The 25,965-nt window shown below is 41.9% G+C and overlaps 1 protein-coding gene across 12 annotated transcripts in view; it reads right to left on the reverse strand.

The window, feature by feature from the left end:
* LOC135276738 (alkaline ceramidase 2-like) overlaps window positions 1–25,965 on the reverse strand; it is a 72,413-nt gene that overhangs the window by 33,236 nt on the left and 13,212 nt on the right. For 10 of the 12 annotated variants that reach the window (XM_064381249.1, XM_064381224.1, XM_064381211.1 and 7 more), the window contains exons 2-4: window positions 16,646–16,760; window positions 15,777–15,918; window positions 5,892–6,029 (exon numbers count right to left, since the gene is read on the reverse strand). In XM_064381249.1, coding sequence (XP_064237319.1) covers window positions 5,892–6,029; window positions 15,777–15,918; window positions 16,646–16,760 — 395 coding nt within the window. Of the gene's footprint in view, window positions 1–1,812; window positions 5,309–5,891; window positions 6,030–15,776; window positions 15,919–16,645; window positions 16,761–25,965 lie in introns of those variants that run through there. The other 2 variants (XM_064381242.1, XM_064381235.1) reach the window with 2 other exon arrangements.

Raw genomic sequence — 25,965 nt, forward strand, 5'->3', positions numbered from 1 at the left:
GGAAGTTTTCCTCCCATAAAGCTGCCACTTGTTAACGTGATGATGAAGACCAATTAGCTTTAGTGATGGCTAGCTTTTCCAGGGCAGATATTTTAAGCATGAAACAAATTACTTCTTTTGTAATTACTTAAAAGATTAGAGTATTAAAGGAAAATACATTTCCCTATGTAAAGATCACAATTGTGAAGCAAAACTTATTTAAACTGCACAATAATCTGCCCTAACCACATGTGTCCTCCATTTGCTCTTCTTTAAGTCTTATGAACTTAAGATATTTTCCCAGCCAGGTGAAGTGGCTGACACCTATAATCTCTGCACTTTGGGAGGCTGAGGTGGGAAGACTGCCTACGTCTGGGAGTTTGACGCTGCAATGAGCTATAATCATGCTACTGCACTCCAGCCTGGGCAACAGAGCAAGACCCCATCTCAAAAAAAAAACCAAAAAAACAAAAAAAAACCTTCCCCTTTCCCTTTTCTTAAAACAAAATTATAAGCTAAAACATATTATGAAACTCAGGAGTTAAAATGAAACTAGAGTGCAGTGAATTCTCAAGAAACAGAGCTAAATCCAGAACATTCTATTCACTTCAAGCCTAATATAAGCGAGCACCACTGGACTGAATGTTACAAATGGAAATCACTTCAGATGTTGTCACTAGCAATTTAATTATGTGTTTGACAAAGAGCTTTAAGATGTGTTAACATCCAGAGTTGGCTAGAGGAGGATGAAAGGGAGAATGGTTTAAGTACAAAGTAAAAGCACAAAGAGTTTAGGAAGAGAGCAATTATGTCTGGTTGAGAGGATAAGCAGGGGTTAAGAAAGGCCTCACAAAGGAGCTGGTATCTAGGATGAGCATTGCACGAGGGGTAGGATTTTGCAAAACAGTAGTAGGAAAGGGCATTCCAGGGGGAGAAGAAAGTATGAGCAAAGACCTGAAGACAAGAAAACAAGGAGCCAGTCCAAATTGGTTGGTCATAGGACATGTAGAAGGAAACAGAGGAAGAAAATGCTCTAAGGGAAGCTTAGACAACGAGGCGCCACTGAAGGTTTTTGTAAAGGACGAGGGAGTAACAGTCTGAAGGAAGAGACTGGAGGAAGAAGAGACTGTTAGAAAACAAATACAATGGTCCACTGGAGGGGTGTGAGGGTGGGGCAATAGATACGGGAGGAGGTGACAGATGAAACATTGCAGAGGGTGATTCCATGAAATCCAGCAATCATTTGAGGTGGCAGGAGATGAGGGACCCAATGGTGATTGTAGGGTTTCAAGTGTAATGAACTCAGAAAATAGTGACACCATTAAAATAATTTGGGAACTTTAAAACAGAATTTGGGAAAGGTCATTGAGTGGCATCGTAGGCAAAGAGGGCATGGAGCGAAGCCAGTAATCTTGCCTATCATAGTTTGGGAAGGCTCTGACAGAGATACCCAGCAGGTAGTTGGGAAGATGAGACTAAACTTCAGGAGAGACGAGGATGGACCGCAGAGAATCATGCGGAGTAATGACAGCTGAACAGAAGAGGGTGGATAAGATTTTCAAGAAACAAACAGAAAAGGTTGAAGACACAATCTTGGAGAACGCCCACCTTAGGAAGCAAAGAGCAGAGTAGGAACAGTCAGGTAGGAGAGCCTGTATTACACAGGATCACAGAAGCCAAGAGAAGAAAATTCAGAGGAGGAGGTTGACAGTGTCAGATTCTTCAGACAGCCAAGGATAGGGAGCACTGCAAACAAACGATTCTATTTGGAAGTTAAAAGGCTATTAGCATAGCCTAAGGAAATAGTGTAATGAGTGCACAAAGATACACAAAGATGTTCAACACAGAGATATTTATAATAAAGAAAAACTGGAAACAACCTAAACGGTCAAAAAAGGAAATATGTTGACTAATTAAAACAAATTAAAAGTAAATTACAGTTCTATATGTCCATTTAAAATGAGGACCTAGATCTGTATTTATTGACAGAAAAAGAAAATACAATATATTCGTAAGTGAGAAAGTCAAATTTTAGATTAACATATATAAGAATGAGCTAATTTTTATTTTTTTAAATACAGCTAGTTTTTTTAAAAAAATAAGATGGCAAAGAATAAAAAAGCCTGTAAGAAGACACAACAGAGGGCTAACAGTCATTATCATCACATGGCAGGTTTAGTTATTTCATTTTTATTTAATACATAAAAACTATGAGGCAAGTACTATCAAATATTAATTTTCCTGAAAAAATGATAGATTTATTTTTTGCTGGTCTATATTCTCCAATTTATCTACAAAAAATATTAGTTACTTGATAAAATTAGTTTTTTAAAAGAGGTCATCGGTGACTCTTGAATGAACATTTCAAACTAAAGATGGGGAGGGGAGCCAGCCTGCAAGGGATTTAAGAAGGAAGGGCAGGCTGGCTGCAGTGGCTCACACCTGCAATCCCAGCACTTTAAGAGGCTGAGGCAAGAGGACTGCTTGAGGCCAGGAGTTTGAGACTCCCTGGGCACGGTGAGACCTTGTCTCTACTAAGAAGAAAAAAAATAAAATAAAATAAAAGGGCTGTCTTCTTTCTTCTTTTTTTTTTTTAAAAAAAAAATACAAGTCTTTGTCCCTGAGGCTGGAGTACAGTGTGTGATCTCAGCTCACTGCAACTTCTGCTTCCCAGGTTCAAGCGATTCTCCTGCCTTAGCCTCCTGAGTAGCTGGGATTACAGGTGCCCACCACCATGTCCAGCTAATGTTTGCATTTTTAGTAGAGACAAGTTTTCATGATGTTGGCCAGGTTGGTCTCAAATCCTGACTTCAAGTGATCTGCCCACCTCGATCTCCTAAAGTGCTGGGATTACAGGCATGAGCCACCACGCCCAGCTGGGCTTTCTTCTTAAACTCTCTTAAGAAACCTGGCTAGAAGAGGACAGAGTAGCAAGTCACTCTGTCCTGTGCTACAGATGGCAATCTGGACCTCAGCCAGCCCTCAAGGTCATCACTGTGCAGAAATGCTTCGCTCAGAGGAATCCTGTAGCCACAGTGGCAAAAAGGATTCTAAATCCAGGCCTCACTTATGGCAGTTTTGGATTTATAAAGTATGAGAGAACATTTCCATGAAGGGCAGTGGCTTGATGTGAGCTTCATTGAGAACTTTCTTCATGAGAAGAAACATATTTTGATGGAAGTATATGACTTCAGACTTATTCAGCATTAAGTCTGTTGGATGATAAAATAACCATTTATTAATTAAAGGCTACAAATTCTTCATCTCTATATCTCTTTGTGATCACAGATTCCAAACTGCTACCCAGAAATAGAGAAAGTGTTTCTTCCAGAAGGCTAAGATCCTCAGTCTTAAAACGTACAGTTTAGAATAGATCTATGGTTTTCAAACGGGTGGGCACTACAAAGAAGCACCTGGGCAGGTTCTGAGGGTTTTTGTTTTGTTTAGAGCTTTATTGGGGCATATTTCACATACCATAAAATTCCTCCATTTAAAGTGTACAGATCAGGTCAGACACGGTGTCTCACGCCTGTAATCCTAGCACTTTGGGAGGCCGAGCCAGGCAGACTGCTTGAGCTCAGGAGTTAGAGACCACCCTGAGCAACACGGTGAAACCCCATCTCTACTAAAATGCAAAAACTTGGCTGAGCATGGTGGTGGGTGCCTGTAGTCCCACCTACTCAAGAGGCTGGGGCAGGAAAATTGCTTGAACCCAGGAGGCGGAGACTGAAGTGAGCCAAGATGGTACCACTGCACTCCAGCTTGGGCAAGAGTGAAACTCCGTTTTACAAAAAAAAGTGTACAGGTCAGTATGTTTTGATATCTTCAACCCATCACCACGATCTCATTTTATAATGTTTCCAACACTCCAATAAGAAGCCCTTACTTATTAGCATTCATTCCCTTTTTCACCTCCCCTACCACCTCCCTACATCCCCGCTCTAACCCTACCCTCACCCAAGCCCCACACAACTGTGTTTTTGAGCTTTTTAAATCTATAGATGTCCAGGCTCCTATCCTAGACCTCCAAAATCCAAATCTTTACAGAGGCAGTGCTAGCACCTGCACTAACATCTGTCCTTGCTAGTGCACTTCCCAGGTGATTCTGATGAGGTGCCCGTCAAGAGCCAGGGGAGCCTGCACTCAGTAAGAACTCAGTAAACACTTGAGTGAGTATACAAGTGAGAAGGAAGATTTGAGGTTGCTAAGAACACTTCGGGCTCTAACAAGGAACATCAGTGATAAAGTAGACAGCTAATTTTTTAAAATTACAGTTATTAGAGGGTAGGGACTGAACCCTTTTTTATTTATTCAAGCATAGTTATTCTTCTAGGACCACTTCAGCCTGTGTCTGAAGAGACTCTTACATCCCCAGTCCTTGATGGATGTAGAAGGCAACTACACAAGATCTGACAGCAAGATGCCAGACAGCAAGTTCCAGTACCATACCATTTCAACTGCCTTTGGCCCTGCCTGTTATTGCTGACAACCAAAGCAACCCTCTAGTGGCAAAGCGAGTAGAAAGAAATGTATATCGCCTCTCAAATCAAAGAGGAGAGAAAGCTGACTTAACACATTATGCAGAGCATAAGATTTCAGTTACAAGACTTCAACTAAGACATTCAATGTCCACAACAATGAGAAAATCTGAATTAAAATACATTTTTTAGGCCAAGCACGGTGGCTCACACTTGTAATCCCAGCATTTAGGGAGGCCAAGGTGAGCAGATCACTTGAGGTCAGGAGTTTAAGACCAGCCTGGCCAACATGGTGAAACCCCATCTCTACTAAAAATACAAAAATTAGCTGGGCATAGTGGCAGGCAGCTGTAATCCTAGCTACTCGCGAGGGTGAGGCAGGAGAATCACCTGAAACCAGGAGGCGGAGGCTGCAGTTAGCTGAGAATGTGCCACTGCACTCCAGCCTGGGTGACAGAGTGAGACTCCATCTCAAAATAAAAAATGCATTATTTAAATGGCTGCAAATAAAAAGAAGTGTTTTCTTTTTTCTTTTCTTTTTTTTTGTTTTTGTTTTTGTTTTTGTTTTGACAGAGTTTTGCTCTTGTTGCCCAGGTTAGATTGCAACGGTGTGATCTCAACTCACCACAATCTCCGCCTCCCAGGTTCAAGCGATTCTCCTGTTTCAGCCTCCCAAGTAGCTGGGATTACAGGCATATGCCACCACGCATGGCTAATTTTGTATTTTTAGTAGAGATAGGGTTTCTCCATGTTGGTAAAGCCTTAGTTCAAAGTCTTGAACTCCCGACCTCAGGTGATCCACCTGCCTCGGCCTCCCAAAGTGCTGGGATTATAGGCATGAGCCATCGTGCCTGGCCAAGAAGTGTTTTCAAAGAGAATGAAAATAAGGGCAGTGATTAGATGTACTGTAATTGGGTCTAGAAGAGGAGAATCATGCACCAACAAACACTAAATGAAAACGTTTCTGAATATCATCCTGAACCCTGAGTACACAAGTGCCCAAAAGAAAATGCTAATGCAAAGAGCAAAACCGTTACCTGATAGATTGTAAATGAGACACTAAACCTCAGAGAAAGTATCATTATCAACTGCAGTCCACCTGAAGTTCATATTTTCTTATAGATACAAACTCATTCTCCCTGCCCCTTCCTCTTTCTCCTTCTGTGTCTGAATGCAATAACCTTTTAAAACTTTTCTTTTCTACAGAATTAAGTCTAGACATCTTGGTCTAGGTGCTGAGATTGGTCCTGGTAATCTAGCTGTGATCAATAGAATGATCCAAACCATGAAAACCTGCTTCCATCCAACAGTCAGCAACTAACTTTCATGAGGAATACAATTCCTCTTCTGCTGCAGAGCAGCAAAGGAGCCCTGAGCTGGTGTGTTCCCAGCACAGGGACAGCCTAAGGGGTAGGCAGGAATCATGGTACCTACCTCTTTAGCTCTGCAATGAGCAGTGCAGTGCAAGGAACTCCTAGGGTCATCAGAGAGATGTTGTTGATGGCGGGCTTGACGAATGCTAGGCACGTTGTAACTGCAGACAGGACACAGACCACCACCTTGAACCTGCCCCTGAATCCATGAAGCAAAACCAAAACCATTAGAAAAGGAGTTCTTGTTTGTGTGTTTAATGTTGGCAAGCTGAAAAGAAATTCTGCACTAAGTACTAAGGTTCAAAAAGCCATTCACACTCACTGGCTTAGGAATTCCACTTCAAGTAACTTATCCTTAGGAAGTAATTAGAGATTTTCAAAATATTTAGCCATAAGAATGGTAAAATTACAGTCAACCTACATCTCTGAGGGTGAGATATGGATAACTGTTTCCTTTGTGTGATTCTTCTGTATTCTTTTCTTTTCCTTTCTTTTCTTTTCTTTTTTTTTCTTTTTTTTGAGACAGAGTCTTGCTCTGTTGCCCAGGCTGGAGTATGGTGGCACGATCTTGGCTCACTACAACCTCCACCTCCTGGGTTCAATCAATTCTCCTGCCTCAGCCTCCCAAGTAGCTAGGATTACAGGTGTGTGCCAACACGCCCAGCTAATTTTTGTATTTTTAGTGGAGACGGGGTTTCACCATGTTGGCCAGGCCGGTCTCAAACTCTTGACCTCGTGATCCACCCGCCTCAGCCTCCCAAAGTGCTGGGATTACAGGGGTGAGCCACCATGCCCAGCCAATTTTTCTATATTTTTTCAAATGTTTGATTTCTCTGTATTTTTTCAGATGTCCTACAGCAGGGTTTAACAGTTTTTTTCTATAAAGGGTTTTTGGGTTTGGGCTGGGCATGGTGGCTCACACATGTAGGTAGTCCTAACACTTTGGGAGGACAAAGTGGGAGGACAGCCTGAGCCTTGGAGTTTGTGGTTACAGTGAGCTATAACCTGAACATAAAATAAATTATATAAGTATTTAATTAAATATATGTTTATTTGTAAGTATAAAGAATATATTATATAAATATATTTATATTATGTATAACCATATAGTTATGCTATATACAGTTACATAGAATTATAAATACATATTTAATCAAAGATATACATTAATAATTAAATGTGTATAATTATATTAAATAAATATTATATTTAATAAATTATATATACATACACACACACACACACACACACATATACACATACACACACAGGTTTTGCAGGTCCTAAGGTCTCTGCCACAGCTACTCAACTCTGCCATTACAGAGAATAAGTAAATGAATGGGCATGGCTGGAAGCTGATAAAACCTGATTTGCAAAACAGGACCCTTTTGGCCCACAGGACATAGTTTGTCACCCCCTGTTCTACAAAGTGAACATATACAACGTTCATAAGTAAAACAGAGACCATTCACAAATCATAATGCATCCTAGTTTAAAAGAAAATTTGTCCTATGTGTCTAGCACACCCAAAAAAAGTTTTCAGAAAAAATTTCAATAGACTAAGAAGAATAGTCTATATTTATTGACAACCTACAAGTCTAGTATGCACAAGAATTTACATCGACAAGTTTTTGAAATGACAAGTCTCAGACAAATAATCAATACTATCCTCACACCCTTCAGTGGAGGTCATTTCAGTAGAAAGAGCCAGAAGTGGCGACGTGATCCTAGACATGCTCTTTCTTTTCTCCCTGGGACTCATTTCCTTATCTGTAAAATGAAAAGGCTGGACTAGATGATTTCCAAGGCCTCATCCATGACTTAAATTTAGGAGTACACGATTTTCCTGAAGTTTCTGTTATTCCTCATTAGTACAATTTACTTTGGCCAAGAGCCCTGGAACAGGTCACAGTTAGGAAGCCAATTTGAATGAAATTCCATTATAAAGAAATCAAAGGGCATTGAACCCTCAAACTACAAATTTATCTCTTAAATAGGAAAGCCATTCATCATCAAGGCACAGGAAATCATTGACCAAGCTGCCAACTTTCAGACTGGAATGAACAGGAATTATAGCTCTGAACCTCTACCAGAGGAAAAAATATATGTGGGAAAGGCTCCAGGCAGCTAATCCTCAGGAGAGGCATGTTTTTCTCCTGGCCTCGCCTGGTGTTCTTCATCTACTGGATGAAAGGCCGCCTGCTCAGGGTGAGGGCCCACAGCCATCACACACAGGGCCCCTGGTGACCCACAATAACTCTTCCACTGGGATTGAGGGTCTGTGACTCATGCCAAGGCAATGTGACCTTTTTCAGTAGGATAAACACATAATCAGAAACGTCCAAAGTGCATCACCTCTCTGCATCCAGTCGTTTTGGAATTAGGCACAGGTCAGACAGGGCAACAGTGATTCAAGGCACAGGAGTTTCAGTGAGACTGACATGCATTCAAATCCTGCCTCCATTGCTTACTAGCTGTGAGACCTTTGGCAAGTAACTCAACTCTTTGAGGCTTTCCCACATAAAAATTAAGACATTGTGCTTCACAGTGTTCTTGTAAGCATTAACACAGTGCCTGGTACATGTTATGTGCTAATAAAATTCATTACTACTTTTATCCTTACTATCATTTTAAAAATAAATACTACTTTTTTGTTTTGTTTTTGCATTTTGTTTTGTTTTTTTGAGATGGAATCTCTGTCGCCCAGGCTGAAGTGCGGTGGCACAATCTCGACTCACTGCAACCTCCGCCTCCCGGATTCAAGCGATTCTTCTGCCTCAGTGTCCTTTAGCTGGGACTAAAGGCATGTGCCAACAAAAAATAAATACTACTTTAAATAATATTCTTGTTGTTGATATCATACTCTCAGAGAAAATGTGACTGACTTGCTGTTGCAAAGGCTCCACAGATTACTGCCAAATGGTTTAAAGGCAGTAAGCTTGAAAACACATGCTTTCTGTTTTTTGGGGTTTTTTTTTGAGACAGAGTCCCCCTCTGTTGCCCAGGCTGGAGTGTAATGGCTCGATCTTGGCTCACTGCAACCTCCGCTTCAAGGGTTCAAGCGATTCTCCTGCCTCAGCCTCCAGAATAGCTGGGATTACAGGTACCCGCTACCACACCTAGCTAATTTTTATATTTTTAGTAGGCACACGGTTTCACCATGCTGGCTAGGCTAATCTTGAACTCCTGACCTCAGGTGATCCACCTGCCTCGGCCTCCCAAAGTGCTGAGATTACAGGCATCAGCCACCACACGCAGCTGTGAAACATGTTTTCTTTAGAGTAGGCCATCTGCAGACACCTCCCCATGTCTGGTCCAGAAGGTGTACAGGAATGTGCTGGCCAACGAGAACATCCTGTGAACACAAGTTTCTGAAGCCAGGAGAAGTAAATGGAGGCCATGTGGCCAGCAGAAAGCCAGCCAGCCAGCCCAGCAGACCCCAGAGTCAACAGAGGCCCTGGGAAAAAGAGAGCTGGAAATATCTAGGAGTAAGAGGTCCCAACAGCATGTTTTTCTAAACTGTGATTGACGACAGCCTCAGGTCATGTTTTCAACTTTCCAGCCCATTAGGGTCTCACACTGAAACACAAGGTCAGGAAACCCTTAGCACCACAGCTTCCTATATTCTCCAAACCAAAATCTAACAACCCAGTACCATCATCATAATATTTTTAGAGTAAAGCTGTTACTGTTATCATTAGCTACCCTTTAAAGCAGTCGTTTTCAAGCCTATACCCTGTGTCCCTTTTTACTTTGGTAAAATGTAAAACCACTTTTTACTTTTTAGGCTTGAAAACCACTATCATTGGCTACCCTTTAAAGCAGTGGTAATGTTTTTGTTCTTCTGAAATGAAATGAAATTTATAGATGATAAAACCTCCCATCATAGTGACCATCAAAAACATGTCCACAAACTTTCTAAATGTCCTGTAAGAATTGGAAATGTCCCTGGTTAAGATCCACTGCTATAAGCTACTAAAACATAATTTATTTAGAACAGCCAGGCCTTGATAGTTACAGCACTATAGCATTTGGTCATGAAAGGGACCTCAGAGAGCTAGTCTAACCCTGTTATTTTATAATTAAAGCACTAAGGCCCAGACAGTTTAAGATTCCAGCCTCAAGTCATCCAGCAAGAATGCTAGAAAGGCGGGCAGATCCCAGACTGCTCCCTGGTCATTCAGGATTCAAAAACTAAAGTGGATTATAAAGTGAAGGCTCTCCTGAGATTTTGTAAAGATAAAATCATCACAAGTACAGCAGAATAAATCATTTAAGAAGTGGATACAAGGTTGGGCACACTGGCTCACACCTGTCATCCCAGCACTGAGAGGCCAAGGTGGGAGGATCTCTTGAGCCCAGGAATTTGAGACCAGCCTGGGAAACATGATAAAACCTTGTCTCTACAAAAAATACAAAAATTAGCCAGGTGCAGTGATAGGCACCTGCGGTCCCAGCCTCTCGGGAGGCTGAGGTAGGAGGATCACTTGAGTGTAAGAGGCAGAGGTTGCAGTACACTGTGATTGCGTGACTGCACTACAGCCTGGGCAACAGAGTGTGACCCTGTCACAAAAAAAGAGGTGGGATTCAATTACCCTGTAATAGTTCCTTATTCTCATTTTTTTTTTTCTCAAAATAAAAATATCTAAAAAATATTAATAACCATCAACAGCTGAATGTCTTGAATAGTCTTAGGACAGTCTAGGCAAGATGAAAGAAAGTTTTTTTTTTTCTTTAAAACCAACATTTATATCCTATTGATATAATGAACATTAATAATTTCCCTATATAAAATATGTACAACTATTACATATCAATAAAAAATTCAGGCGGAGCACAACAGCTCATGCCTATAATCCCAGCACTTCGGGAGGCCAAGGTGGATGGATCACTTGAGGTCAGGAGTTCAAGACCAGCCTGGCCAACCTGGTGAAACCCCATCTCTACTAAAAATACAAATTAGCTGGGCATGGTAGCAAGTGGCTACTTGGGAAGCTACTTGGAAGCTGAGGCAGAAGAATCGCTTAAACCCAGAAGAGGTTGCAGTGAGCCAAGATCACTCTACTGCACTCTAGACTGGGCGAAATAACAAGACTTCATTTCAAAAAAAAAAAACACACTAAGACATTCATAATAACCACCAGCACTTATTGAGTCTTCACTCTGCGTAAGCCACTGTACTATATGTCTTATATAATTTTCCCATGTATTTCTGACCCCATGAGGAAGATACTTTTGTAATCTCTACTTTACAGACAAGCAAAATGGTGTCCCTTTTTTTTTAGTGAATTGTTATTCAAAGCCATGTTGTCTGATCCAAACTCAGCCACCACACTCTACTGTCTCTTCTCCAAAAATCTCACATTAAAACTATTTTTAATGTGTGTTTAGAATATTCCAGCAAAGGCCAGAAGTGATGGCTCATACGTGTAATCTCAGCACTTTGGGAAGCCAAGGTGGGCGGATCACCCGAGGTCGGGAGTTCAAGACCAGCCTGGCCAGCACGACAAAACCTCATCTCTACGAAAAATACAAAAATTAGTCACATGTGGTGGCACGTGCCTGTAATCCCAGCTACTCGGGAAGCTGAGGCAGGAGAATTGCTTGAACACGGGAGGCAGAGGTTGCAGTGAGTCAAGATTGTGCCATTGCACTCCAGCCTGGGCAATAAGAGCAAAACTCCATCTCAAAAAAAAAAAAAGAAAAAAAGAATATTCCAGCAAAGTCTAGATCAAGGAAGGGAGGAAGGGAGGGAGAGAGGAAGGAAAGGAAGGGAGGGAAGGAAGGGAGGGAAGGGAAAAAGAAAGAAAAGGAGATAAATGTTTACTATTTGGTAAGTTAGGCAGATAAACCAGAAATCCCTGATCTACAGAAATCCTAGTTTTGACATGATTTCTTTGGTCTGGTCTGCCACTTCTACTGCAGAGCTGCCACCTGTCCCACATCATGGACAGTGACGTACATGCAAAGGGGCGTGGCCTTCTTGCCCTCCCTGATGACCGGAAAATTGAAGATGTACAAATAGAGTTGAAATCCTTATTTACTTTTCCCTTAACATGCACCTTTTATTTCTTTGCTCATTAAAAGTTTCAATGTCCATTCTCTCCATCAATTCGTATGCATATCTCAGAAATGCTAGGCAGAACTCTCCTCTCCATGCCCCAGGCAGTCAGGAGAGCTAACTTTGACTGAGCCCTCTCCATGATGCTTAGTATTGTGCTAAGTGCTCTACAGGATCGTCTCAAAGGTCCCAGAGATCAACAGTATTGTTTACCCAATTTTACACATGAGGAAATAGAGTCAAGACAAGTCATACAGTTTGCAAATTGTAAAGCTAGGATTCAAACCCAGATTGTTTCCAAAGCCAGGGATATATGTACATATGGTACCCACTGCCTCCAAAGGAGGACAGAGTGACTATATTTTCACGTCTTCCCTAGAGAAATGCTGCAGGCTGCTGGTGATGAAAAAGTCCCAAACAGTCACAGACAACTCTGCCTCACAATATGTTTTCCTTTTTTTTTTTTTTTTTTTTCTATTTTTTAGTGGGGTTTCACTGTGTTGCCCAGGTTGGGCTCAAACTCCTGGGCTCAGTTTCCTGAGTGGCTGGGACTACAGGCATGCACCACCACACCTGGCTCTGTTTTAATTATTAAAGTTGGCAAGCCTTGCCAGGTGCGGTGGCTCACGCCTGTAATCCCAGCACTTTGGGAGGCTGAGGTGGGTGGATCACAAGGTCAAGAGATGGAGGCCATCCTGGCCAGCATGGTGAAACCATGTCTGTACTAAAAATGCAAAAATTAGCTGGCCGTGATGGCGTACAGCTGTAGTCCCAGCTACTCGAGAGGCTGAGGCAGGAGAATTGCTTGAACCCGGGAGGTGGAGGTTGCAGTGAGCCGAGATCATGCCATTGCACTCCAGCCTGGGCAACAAGATAGAGAGAGAGAGAGAGAGAATAAGTAAGTTGATAAGCTTTAACTACCGATGTCATCACCCTATTTTCTTCTTTCCTGCTCAAACAGCATGCCCCCTACCTCCAGGAACCAAGAAAAGAAAATAAAACAAGGTTTTCTATAATGAATGTATTAAAAACCGTCCCTTGGAATTTCAACCCAGGCCTCCAGAATGTCACAAACACAAAACCTTTATTCCTATTTCTTTAATATCTTACTCAGATTTCGGGACTTGAAAGATAACATCTATGAGCAAAGTGGTTCCTCAGCTCTCAATCTAATGTACACCAGGTTTAGAGAAAGGATGGTTGTGACTGGTGGGTATGTTTCAAAACAGGGAAAAGCCAAAAGGTAAATGGCTTGTTTTTCAGGCAGAGTTAAAAGGTGCCTATGTGCAGAATCACCTCATGACCCTACCTGGTGCCCTCTACCTCCACCTGCATCCTTAACCCCTTCCTCGCCTCCAAAGGCTTCTCCTAAAGTTGAACAAGGAAACTGAACCGGACTGGAAACTGGAGACCGCGTAAACCAACCTGGCCACGTTTGAAAGCATATTTTCCCTGCCGATTAGAAGGCCTCACCAAGATGGAGAACCACTTTTCATCTAAGACGAGGAACTTCTACTTGTAAACAGCTCTTTCTCTGTCTCTCACTCCCTTGCTCTCTTTCTCTCTCTCTCTCTCCTCCTCCTCCCTGCCCCACCACCCCTTTTACTCTCTCACTTTCTCATTTTCTGATAAGTAACCTTCTTGAGGGTGCTTCTATCCGCTAATGGATACTCAGAGATAATACTATTCAATTCAAATCCTGCTTCTCAGGATGAGATTGTACAGCTAATCCAATCAAAGCATGTTTTCTCCCTATCTCATTTTAAAATAAATATTTAGTATTAAAAATTAGGCCATGGCCAAGCGCAGAGGCTCAAGCCTATAATCCCAGCATTTTGGGAGGCCAAATAGGAAGACTACTTGAGCCCAGAAGTTTGAGACCAGCCTTGGCAACATGACAAGACCCTATCTCTATTTAAAAAAAAAAAAAAAAAAAAAATTAGGCCAGGTGCAGTGGTTCACATCTGTAGCCCCAGTACTTTGGGAAACTGAAATGGGCGGACTGCTTGAGCCCAGGAGTTCAAGACCAACCTGGGTAACATAACAAGACCTCTTCTGTATCAAAAATACAAAAATTAGGCAGACGTGGTGGCATGCACCTGTAGTCCCAGTTCCTGGGGAGGCTGAGGTAGGGGGAACCACCTGAGCCTGGGGAGGTTGAGGCTGCATTGAGCCAAGATCACTCCACTGCACACTAGCCTGAACACAGAATGAGACAAAAAAAGAAGGAAGGAAGGAAGGGAGGGAGGGAGGGAGGGAAAAAGAAAGAAAGAAAAAAAGAAAAAAAGATAAAGAAAGAAAGGGGGAGGGAAGGAAGGAAGGAAGGAAGAGAGAGGAAGGAAAAAAAAATCAACCAGTTCAGATGAAAGGTAAAAGCGGCCGTCCCTCTCTGCTGTAATTCCCAAGAATAGCCAATGGCTCTAATTAGGTGTCCTCACCTCCCAGGCAGTTTTGTGCTAATACAAAAACATACTGAGAAAGAGTTTAGTTCATTCATTCTAAAATTAGGATATCATACACACAATTATATAATGTGCCCCTTGCAGCCAGCATTTTTCATAGATGCTTCTCCGTTTGCGTCCACAGATAGCAGCCGTAGTCCTCAGCAGCCGCACAGCTCCTGTCCCTTTTCAAAGTGCCAGTTAAACTATAATGAATTATTTTCTTTTCCTGGTATAACTCTTCCATGGGCACATTTGCTTCATTAAATCTATAGTTTTAGACTATTTAGCCATAATAATACATATTTTGACAAAACAGTGTCCTACAGAGAATGTGGGTAATATGTTCTGGGAGCGTTTCTTCATTGAATCCACAGTTTTAGACTATTTGCTTCATTGAATCCATAGTTTTAGACTACTTAGCCATAACAATACATATTTTGACAAAACAGTGTCCTACAGAGAATGTGGGTAATGTGTTCTCGGAACATTTCTCATCTTTATTGGGCTGAATCTTCTCTGTGCCTTTAGATAGTAACAAACTTCACACACCTCAGAAAGACTTTCTCTGACCAAACTCTAAATCAGCACCCTAAGTCACCACTAAACCCTTATCAGCTTCACTTTTCATCACAGTACCCAACATATTCTAACATTATATTATTTACTTGTTTGTTTGTTGATTTGTAATCTCCCCAACTTCAATGTAAGCTCACTAGAGGAACACTCTGCTGTTTCGTTTACCATGATATTCCAGTGCCTAGAAAAATGCATAGTAAAATGTAAATGTTCAAAAATATTTACTGGATGGATAACTGTATAACCCTAACACAATGGCTATTAAAATGCATCCTTCCTGAAATTCTGGGTTTCCAGTTTGAACATATATACAGTATATAAGAGTGTGTGTGTGTGTGTGTGTGTGTGCGTGTGCGTGCATGCACGCGTGCACGCGCATGTGAGTGCACACAGGTACACAGCTCTCATCGGAAGCAAAAAAAAGAAGCAACTTGAAAAATACAGTATCTATAGCTCCAAGAACCAGTTTATCAGTCTGGAGTCTACTTCAGATGTATAAAACTGGTGGAGTTGGATTTGTCTCAAGGAAATGTTGTAGCAGAAAATCAAAGAGTATCAAATCACCATTCAGTATGTTGCCCTGACTGAAAGTCTTTCCATTCTTGCTCATATCAAACAAGGACACTATTTGACTCTCTGTCCCCGATGTTATATCAGTTCTTCCCTAAGCATTAAAATTCCCTCTTTAATCTGCCAGTTTATTTATATTGTCAGATCATAAAAACAATCAGTAGATAGCGAACAAGTATATGGTAAGCTCATCACTAGGCTGAACTCAATCATGTGCTATTTTTCTTCATATATACATTGTTATATGGGGTACCACACCTAGTGGCAAATGCAAAAATGTTTAGTGCAAGCTTACCGGTCATTCCGAAAGATCTTTGGCAGATACCTTCTGGGGAACCACATGGCCAAAGCACACATCAGAACCCAAAGGATTGCAAGTTCATCAAGCATCTGACCCAGGAAACTAAGGGTTGCATGGAAGTAGACAGATCCAATTCCTAGAATCAATTACAACCAATATAAAAAGGTCACCACAGAAGAGACACAAATTCAATACACTGCTTAAGGACAGTCCTTTCACCAACAGCTATCACAGTCACCAGATCACTCTCTCTCTCGGAAAAAAGAAACTGAAGAAAGAAACTCACACCACCCAGGCATGCAAGCCTCAAGTCTAGAAAGAGGATTTCAACCAGGGCCCAAATATCAGCACATCAGAACTTCAACAGTTCCACACTTAAACACATTCTGTCTTCATCACAGAGCCTTTATGGGAAGTGGCAGTAAATAAAAGTCAACTTTCCCTCAGTGTAAAGAATTCCCAACCTGCCTGTGGGAGGAAATGGAAATGACACAAGTATTTCACAAAACAATGAGGGATCAAACATCTACATTTTTTTCTTCAATTTTAGTCCATTAGAAACCAGCCTCCCCAGAGTTCAATTGTTTCACGACTTTCTTCAGCCGCTCTCAGAAAACTGCACTGGCATTGCCCCAATAGCAACTACACAAATGAAGACTCAAATGCAGGCAAGTAATAGTAATGCCAACCTTGTTATCAAGCCTGAATTTAAGAGTCCTTTTGCCAGCAAGCAAGCAGAAAAAAAGTTTGCTAAGACCTCAGAGTGACTTTAGTTTACAAAACATTATGTTCAAAGGGGACCGGAAATGTGTGGAATTCCTTTTCCTCCCATTCAGTCCATGTTCCGAAACTACTCTACTTACCCACTACAACTAAAAGAGTCCATATTAAGTAGATGCCGCTGTTGAAGCATGTTGCATACTGACGAAACAAGCACATGCAGATGGGCGGTAAAATGAAAAACAAGACATTGCTGATCTGCAGGAAAAAATGTAAAACACAAAGATGAGTATAAAGTAAAAAGGGCAAAAAAATAAAGTGGCCTCTTTCAGGTATGTCCTTTCAAATTGGGATAAACGTGGCCATACATCTTGTTTCAGTTCTTGCATTTTTCTTTCTTTCTTTCTTTGTTCTTTGAGATGGGTCTCGCTCTGTCACCCAGGCTGGAAGGCTGACGTGCAGTGGTGCAATGTCAGCTCACTGCAACCTCCACCTCCTGAGTTCAAGCAATTCTCCTGCCTCAGCCTCCCGAGGAGCTGGGATTACAGGCACTCACCACCACACCTGGCTAATTTTTGCATTTTTAGTAGAGATGGGATTTCCCCATGTTGGCCAGGCTGGTCTCAAACTCCTGACCTCAAGTGATCCACCCACCTCAGCCCCTCAAAGTGCTGGGATTACAAGTGTGAGCCACCACACCCAGTCTCTTACACTTTTTTTTGACAACGGATGTAGAATCAGGAAAATTTAAAATTGTTAAATGACCATTTAAGGAGCTCCCTGCTGCTTCTTTGATCATAGGAGCAGCTATAAAAACACTGCAGTCTATGAAAGCTGCCCAAGCTCCTCTCTTGATTCAAAGAACCAATAATTGCAAGTTTAATTACGAAGCATTCTAATTTACTTGCACTTACTTTTTTCATAATTTTTTGTTTTTTTGAGACAGAGTCTTGCTCTGTCGCCAGGCTAGAGTGCAGTGGCGTGATCTCAGCTCACTGCAACCTCCACCTCCTGGGTTCAAGTGATTCACCTGCCTCAGCTTCCTGAGTAGCTGGGACTGTCATGTGCCATCAAGCCCAACTAATTTTTGTATTTTTGGAAGAGATGCGGTTTCACCATGTTGGTCAGGATGGTCTCGATCTCTTGACCTGGTGATCCACCTTCCTTAGCCTCCCAAAGTGCTGGGATTACAGGTGTGAGCCATGGTGCGGGCCTTCATTATCTTTTTTTAAGAGACATGGTCTAGCTATGTTGTCCAGGCTGGGCTGAAGTGATCCTCCCACCAGAGCCTCCCAAGTAGGTAGGACTAGGGGCATGCCACCATGCCTGGCTGCATTTACTTACTTACTTATTTATTTATTTATTTATTTATTTATTTATTTATTTATTTTTGAGACAGAGTTTCTTTCTTGTTGCCCAGGCTGCAGTTCAATGGCGCAGTCCCTCACACTGCAACCTCTGCCTCCCAGGTTCAAGAGATTCTCCTGCCTCAGTCTCCTGAGTAGCTGGGACTACAGGCACTCACCACCACGCCCAGCTAATTTTTGTATTTTTAGTAGAGACTGGGTTTCTACTAACAACCATGTTGGCCAGGCTGGTCTCTAACTCCTGACCTCAGGTGAGCCACTCCTCAGCCTCCCAAAGTGCTGGGATTACAGGCGTGAGCCACCACGCCCACCTGCATTTACCTTTTTAAAAATAAGGTCTGTATTTTTTTTCTCTTTTTTTTGAGACGGAGTTTCGCTCTTGTTACCCAGGCTGGAGTGCAATGGCACGATCTTGGCTCACCGCAACCTCCGCCTCCTGGGTTCAAGCAATTCTCCTGCCTCAGCCTCCTGAGTAGCTGGGACTACAGGAGTGCGCCACCACGCCCAGCTAATTTTTTTGTACTTTTAGTAGATACGGGGTTTCACCATGCTAACCAGTATGGTCTCGATCTCTTGACCTCGTGATCCACCCGCCTCGGCCTCCCAAAGTGCTGGCATTATAGGCGTGAGCCACTGCGCCCAGCCATAAGGTCTGTATTAAACAATGGTTTAAAAAAAAAAATGTTTAATGAAGGCATAAAAAAGAGTAGACATTGTCCAGCTCCCAATCATCCTCCCCAGCCAGGCCAGCCTTTTCCCCTGGGCCTACAGGAAAAGAGGACTCTTTCTAGTATCCCCCTTAGTTGTCCTTTGACAGCTTTCTCATTCTAATCAAAACCTATTTTTAGGTAAAGATCATATTTGAAAGTTTCTTCCCAGCTTTAAAATGGTATCATTTTATCTCGTAGACTTTGGTGTGGATTTAAACCTCCGTGTTATGTCTCCATGGGCATTCAACTTTTTTAAATTTTTAATAATCTATCTTATTTAATGCAACGTATTCAAAATATTGTCATTTGAACATGTAATCACTATTAAATATCATTAATGAAATAGTTTGCTTTTTTTTTTCTGAGAGACTGGGTCTTACTCTGTCAAGTAGGCCAGAGTACAGTGGTGGGATCAGCTCCCTGCAGCCTCTAACTCCCAGGCTTAAGGGAGCCTCCAGCCTCAGCCTCTTGAATAGCTAGGATTATAGGCATGCACCACCATGCTGTGCACTCCTGGCCTCAAGCAATCCTCCTGCCTCAGACTCCCAAAGTGCTGGGATTATAGGCATGAGTCACTGTGCCTAGCCTACTTTACATTCTTTCGTTCACACCAAGGACTTGAAGAACAGTGTAAATTTCATGCTCCCAACAAGCCTCAGTTTGGGCTAGGCACATTTCCTGTGTTCAACAGCCAGCTACATGTGGCTAGTGACTGTCATATTGGATAGCATAACCCTAGAACCTCACCCCGAATTACTTTAACTCACTTTTTGTTTGGCTAATTTTGGGGTTGTTTGTTTCACAGACTCATAGCTTTTTTTTTCTGAACTTTTTAAAATTGAGGTAAAATTCACATACCATAAAACTGTTTTAAAGTATACAGTTCAGTGGCATTTAGTACATTCATAATGGGCAACCATCACCTCTATCTAGTTCCAAAAATGTATTCATCACCCTGAAAAGAAACGCTATTCTCATTAAGTAGTCACTCCTCATTTCTCCCTCCCTCGGCCCCTGGCAACCACCAATCTGCCTTTTGTCTCTGTGATTTTACCTATTCTAAATATGTCACGTAAGTGGAATCATACAATATATGATCTTTTGTATCTAGCTTATTTTTTCACTTACCGTAATGTCTTTAAGTTTCATCCATACTACAGCATATACTAGTACCTTATTCTTTTTTATGGCTGAATAACATTCCATTGTAAGGATATACTACATTTTGTTTATCCACTCATACATTAATGGTTGCTGGGTACTATGGCCTAAATGTGTCCCACCCACACACACAAAATTTATACGTTAAAACTTAATCATCAATGTGATAGTATCAGAATTTGCCATATAATAACATTTCAGTCAACGAAGAGCCACATATATGACAGTGGACCCATATTATAATGGAGCTTTTATGCCATATTTTTCCTGATACTTTTCCAAGTGTAGATATGCTTAGATACAAATATTTACTGTTGTGTTACAGGTGCCTACAGTGTCCAGTACAGTAACATGTTGTACAGGTTTATATCCTATGAGCAATAGGCCATACCATACGGCCTGGGTGTATACAAAGCTATACTATCTAGGTTTGTGTAAGTATGGTCTATAATGTTGTAGAATGACAAAATCTTCTGACAATACATTTCTTTTTTTTTTTTTTTTTTGAGTCAGAGTCTTGCTCTGCCACCAGACTGAAGTGCAGTGGCACAATCTCGGATCACTACAACCTCCACCTCTCAGGTTCAAGCGATTCCCCTGCCTCAGCCTCCCCAGTAGCTGGGACTACAGGCGCATACCACTATACCCGGCTAATTTTTTATATTTTAGTAGAGACAGGGTTTCACCATGTTGGCCAGGATGGTCTCGATCTCCTGACCTCGTGATCCATCCATCTCCGCCTCCCAAAGCGCAGAGATATAGGCGTGAGCCACCACACCCGGCCCTATACATTTCTCAGAATATATCCCCAACACACGACTATATTAAGAGGTGGGGCCTTTGGAGGCGTTAAATTGGATGAGTGCTATCATAACAGAGGTGTGAGGGAGGTGTTCACCCTTCCCACAGTGTGAGGGTGTAGCATGTACTCCGTCTTTGAAGCAGGGAGCCCTCACCAGACCCCAAACCTGCTGGCACCTCGACCTTGGATTTTCCAGCCTCTATAACTGTAAGAAATGAATTTCCGTTATTATAAAATACCCAGTCTAAGGTCTTTTCTTATAGTAGCATGAACGGACTCAGGCACTGGCTGGTGTACTAATTCCATTTTAACGTTTTGAGGAACCACCAAACTTTTTCCACAGCAGTGTTGTTATATTCCCATCAGCAATGAACAGTGTTCCAATTTCTCACATCCTTGCCAACACTTGTTATATTCTCTTTTTTGTTTTTAAATTAAGGCCATTTTAGAAAATATGAAGTGGTAGAAACATTCAGCTTTTAAGTCTCATCTCTGATTGTGGAGTGAGAGGAGGACTGAGCACACAGAGGAAGTATGTCGAATGTGAAGATGATGGCTTAAGTCTACACGAGTAACACCCATGGGGATGGGGTAGGAGGGGTCCCGGACTAAACACAAACAAAAACCACATTCAGAAATAGGTGGATAGGGAAGATGAAGCCTGCAAAGCGAAGGGCACAGGGCTTTCAGAAGAAAAGAATGGTCACTCAAGTTGGACAATACAGAATGGTCACTTAGAGGATGTCTCAAAAAACCATGATGGTGGGCACCTGAACTGAACTGAAGCGGGCAGGGCTGAAGAGCTTTCCCAGACATAAGAAATCACACTGGTACACAACTAAATAGAATGTTTGCTTCAGCAAAGCTCAGAGCTTGAGGCATAAGGCAAGTAAGGGCTGGCAACTTCAGGGACCAACGCCTGCCTCTGCCACCATCTGGGGAGGAGAGGAGCTAAGCATGACACTCTTTTTAGAAAGGGGAGAAAGATGGGTGGGAGAGAAATGCAAGTCAAAGGAGGAGCACAAGATCCTTGGTCAGGGGCAGAATGGGAGCAGAGCTATTGCCTTTGGTTAAAATCCAGGTCTAAAACACCTAAGTGAGGCTGTATCATTATGGAGAAAGGGGTACCTTTTTCTAGCTGGTTCACTTTGTTTTTGTTTTGTTTTGCTTTGAGACAGAGTCTCACTCTGTCACTTGCCCAGGCTGGAGTGCAGTGGCACAATCTCGGCTCACTGTAACCTCTGCCTCCCAGGTTCAAGTGATTCTCCTGCCTCGGTCTCATGATTAGCTTGGATTACAGGCACCCACCAAAACCAGCTAATTTTTGTATTTTTAGTAGAGACGAGGTTTCACCACATTGGCCAGGCTGGTCTTTAACTCCTGACCTCAAGTGATCCACCCGCCTCAGCCTCTAAAAGTGCCGGAATTACAGGTGTGAGCCACCACACTCAGCCTTTAGTTGGTTCACTTTGTTGAAGATCTTTCTCTCTTTCCCACATAGGAGTCCTATGACCTTGGGTAAGAATACGGAAAAATTGTCTGAGATGTCACAGGTGGTATATAGTCTCCAATCTGATAAATGTGGCCAATTTTTCCTAGATTAATGAAAAAGAAAAGAAATATGGTCAGTTTTCATTTATCAAGAAGCAGGTACGAAAGAAGAATCAGGATAAGTGTCTAAGTACTGTATAAGCAGTAGGTGTTTGGGGTTTTTTTTTTTTTGAGACAGAGTTTTGCTCTTGTTGCTCAGACTGGAGTGCAATGGCACAATCTTGGCTAACTACAACCTCCACCTCCCGGGTTCAAGCAATTCTCCTGCCTCAGCCTCCCAAGTAGCTGTGACTACAGGCATGCACCACCAGGTCCAGCTAATTTTTTCTATTTTTTTAGTAAAGATGGGGTTTCACCATGTTGGTAAGGCTTGTCTGGAACTGCTGACCTCAGGTGATCCATTCTCCTCGGCCAATTACAGGCATAAGCCACCGAGCCTGGCCAGTAGTAGGCTTTTGTTCATTGTTATGATCAAAGCCCTTAACTTTTTTTTTAATTACACTTTACGTTCTGGGATACATGTGCAGAACATGCAGGTTTGTTACACAGGTATACATGTGCCATAGTGGTTTGCTGCACCCATCAACCCATCATCTACATTAGGTATTTCTCCTAATGCTATCCCTCCCCTGGCCCCCCATCCCCTTCAGGTCCCAGTGGGTGATGTTCCCCTCCCTGTGTCCATGTGTTCTCCTTGCTCAACTCCCACCTATGAGTGAGAACATGCAGTGTTTGGTTTTCTGTTCCTGTGTTAGCTTACTGAGAATGATGGTTTCCAGCTTCATTCATTTCCCTGCAAAGGACAGGGACTCATCCCTTTTTATGGCTGCATAGCATTCCATGCTGTATATGTGCCACATTTTCTTTATCCAGTCTATCACTGATGGGCATTTAGGTTGGTTCCAAGTCTTTGCTATTGTGAACAGTGCTGCAATAAACATACAGGTGCATGTGTCTTTATAATAGAGTGATTTACAATCCTTTGGGTTTGTAATGGGATTGCTGGGTCAAATGGTATTTCTGGTTCTAGATCCTTGAGGAATCAGCATACAGTCTTCCACAATGGTTTAACTAATTTACACTCCCAAAAGTGTAAAAGTGTTCCTATTTCTCCACATCCTCTCCAGTATCTGTTGTCTCTTGACTTTTTAATGATTGCCATTCTAACTGGCGTGAGATGGTGTCTCATTGTTGTTTTGATTTGCATTTCTCTAATGACAGTGATGATGAGCTTTTTTCCATATGTTTGTTGGCTGCATAAATATCTTCTTTTGAGAAGTGTCTGTTCATATCCTTCACCCACTTTCTGATGGGGTTGTTTTTTTCTTGTAAATTTGTTTAAGTTCCTTGTAGATTCCGGATATTAGCCCTTTGTTAGATGGACAGATTGCAAAAGTTTTCTCCCATTCTATAGGTTACCTGTTCACTCTGATGACAGTTTCTTTTGTTGTGCAGAAGCTCTTTAGTTTAATTAGATCTCATTTGTCAATTTTGGCTTTTGTTGCCATTGCTTTTGGTGTTTTAGTCATGAGGTCTTTGCCCAGGTCTATGTCCTGAATGGTATTGTGTAGGTTTTCTTCTAGGGTTTTATGGCTTTAGGTCTTACATTTAAGTCTTTTTTTTTTTTTTTTTTTTTTTTGAGATGGAGTCTTGCTCTGTCACCAGGCTGGAATGCAGTGGTGTGATCACTCCTCACTGCACACTCCACCTCCCAGGCTCAAGCGATTCTCCAGCCTCAGCCACCTGAGTAGCTAGGACTACAAGTGTGTGTCACCACACCCTGCTAATTTTTTTTGTATTTTTAGTAGAGATGGGGTCTCCCCATGTTGGCCAGGATGATCTTGATCTCTTGACCTCATGATCCACCTGCCTCAGTCTCCCAAAGTGCTGGGATTACAAGCGTGAGCCACTGTGCCCAGCCACACACTTAAGTCTTTAATCCATCTTGAGATAATTTTTGTGTAAAGTGTAAGGAAGGGGTCTGGTATCAGTTTACTGTATATGGCTGGCCAGTTTTCCCAACACCACTTAGTAAATAGGGAATCCTTTCCTCATTGCTTATTTTTGTCAGGTTTTTCAAAGATCAGATGGTTGTAGACGTGTGGCATTATTTCTGAGGGCTCTGTTCTGTTTCATTGGTCTACATATCTGTTTTGGTGCCAGTATTGTGCTATTTTGATTACTGTAGCCTTGTAGTATAGTTTGAAATCAAGTAGTGTGATGCCTCCAGCTTTGCTCTTTTTGCTTAGGATTGTTTTGGCTATACGAGCTCTTTTTCGGTTCCATATGAAATTTAAAGTAGTTTTTTCTAATTCTGTGAAGAAAGTCAATGGTAGCTTCATGGGGATAGCACTGAATCTATAAATTACTTTGGGCAGTATGGCCATTTTCACAATATTGATTCTTCCTATCCATGAATGTTTTTCCATCTTTTTGTGTCCTCTCTTACTTCCTTTAGCAGTGGTTTGTAGTTCTCTTTGAAGAGGTCCTTCACATCCCTTGTAAATTGTATTCCCAGGTATTTTATTCTCTTTGTAGCAATTGTGAATGGGAGTTCATTCATGATTTGGCTCTCTGTCTATTACTGGTGTATAGGAATGCTTGTGATCTTTGCACACTGATTTTGTACCCTGAGACTTTGCTGAAGTTGCTTATCAGCTTAAGGAGTTTTTAGGCTGAGATGATGGGGTTTTCTAAATATACAATCATGTCATCTGCAAACTGAGACAATTTGACTTAACTTTCTGGACTCATTTAAAGAATCAAAGATCCTTATGAGGGACTTTTTAATAAGGATCATTTTAAGAAGGATCTTAAAAACCATCCCTTAGTCCAGGCACGGTGGCTCATGCCTGTAATCCCAGCACTTTGGGAGGCTGAGGTGGGTGGATCACCTGAGGTCAGAAGTTCGAGACCACCCTGGCCAACATGGTGAAACCCTGTCTCTACTAAAAATACAAAAAAAATTAGTTGGGCACCTGTAATCCCAGCTACTGGAAAGGCTGAGGCAGGAAAATCACTTGAACCGGGGAGGCAGCGGTGCAGTGAGCTGAGATCGCACCACTGCACTCCAGCCTGGGCGACAAGAGTGAAACTCTGTCTCAATAAAATAAAACAAAATAAAAACTATCCCTTGCTTTACAAAGGGATATAGCTGACAGCACTGAAAAGCTCCAAGGCTGGCTAAAGTCAGAGAGCCAATTTCCACAGCGCCGGGCTCCTTCCACTGCCCCCAGCTGATTTTCAACCCCAATCCGTCCAACCACATTCTGACCTCCTTGGCTTAACTCCTCCATTAGCATCTAAAAATTGTGAATCGCATCACCCACTGTGCATCACACACTGTGCACATATGACCAGTTTCTTGGCTTTAACGTAAACATGGCTTTCCTCTTGTTAAACATAGAAATAAAAGGAAGAAAAGGAGATGAATGGGGAGAGGCAGGAGATGAAGGGGGGTCAAGTAAGTGAAGAAAGAGGAGAAGAAAAATAGAATTGTTATACCCTAGATAACTTAAAACCTGATCTTTCTTTCTTCATATACATGAATGTATTCTTGTAAAAAAGGAATAAATAAAGTTTCCTTTCTAGCTTCTTCCCCAGTGATAACCACTGTTCTCATTTTCTTCACATTTACATGAATAGGTACATATATGTCACATATTGTAACATTCCCATTGTACAGCTTCCTTTTCTCCTTCAACAATATGCCCTGCGAACCTTTTCATCATAGATAATATAGATTTAGCTCACTTCCTGTAAGTGAGGCAGATGGCAGCAGTTTAGCCGTTTTCCAGTGGAAGGAGCATCAATTTACAGTCCCAATTATAATGTTGAGAAATACAATACATTGTGATTTTTACCACAAAGGA

The sequence above is a fragment of the Aotus nancymaae genome, unplaced genomic scaffold (genome assembly GCF_030222135.1).
Source record: "Aotus nancymaae isolate 86718 unplaced genomic scaffold, 86718_ANA_hifiasm-v0.15.2.pri h1tg000003l, whole genome shotgun sequence".
In the NCBI taxonomy this organism is placed as follows: Eukaryota; Metazoa; Chordata; class Mammalia; order Primates; family Aotidae; genus Aotus; species Aotus nancymaae.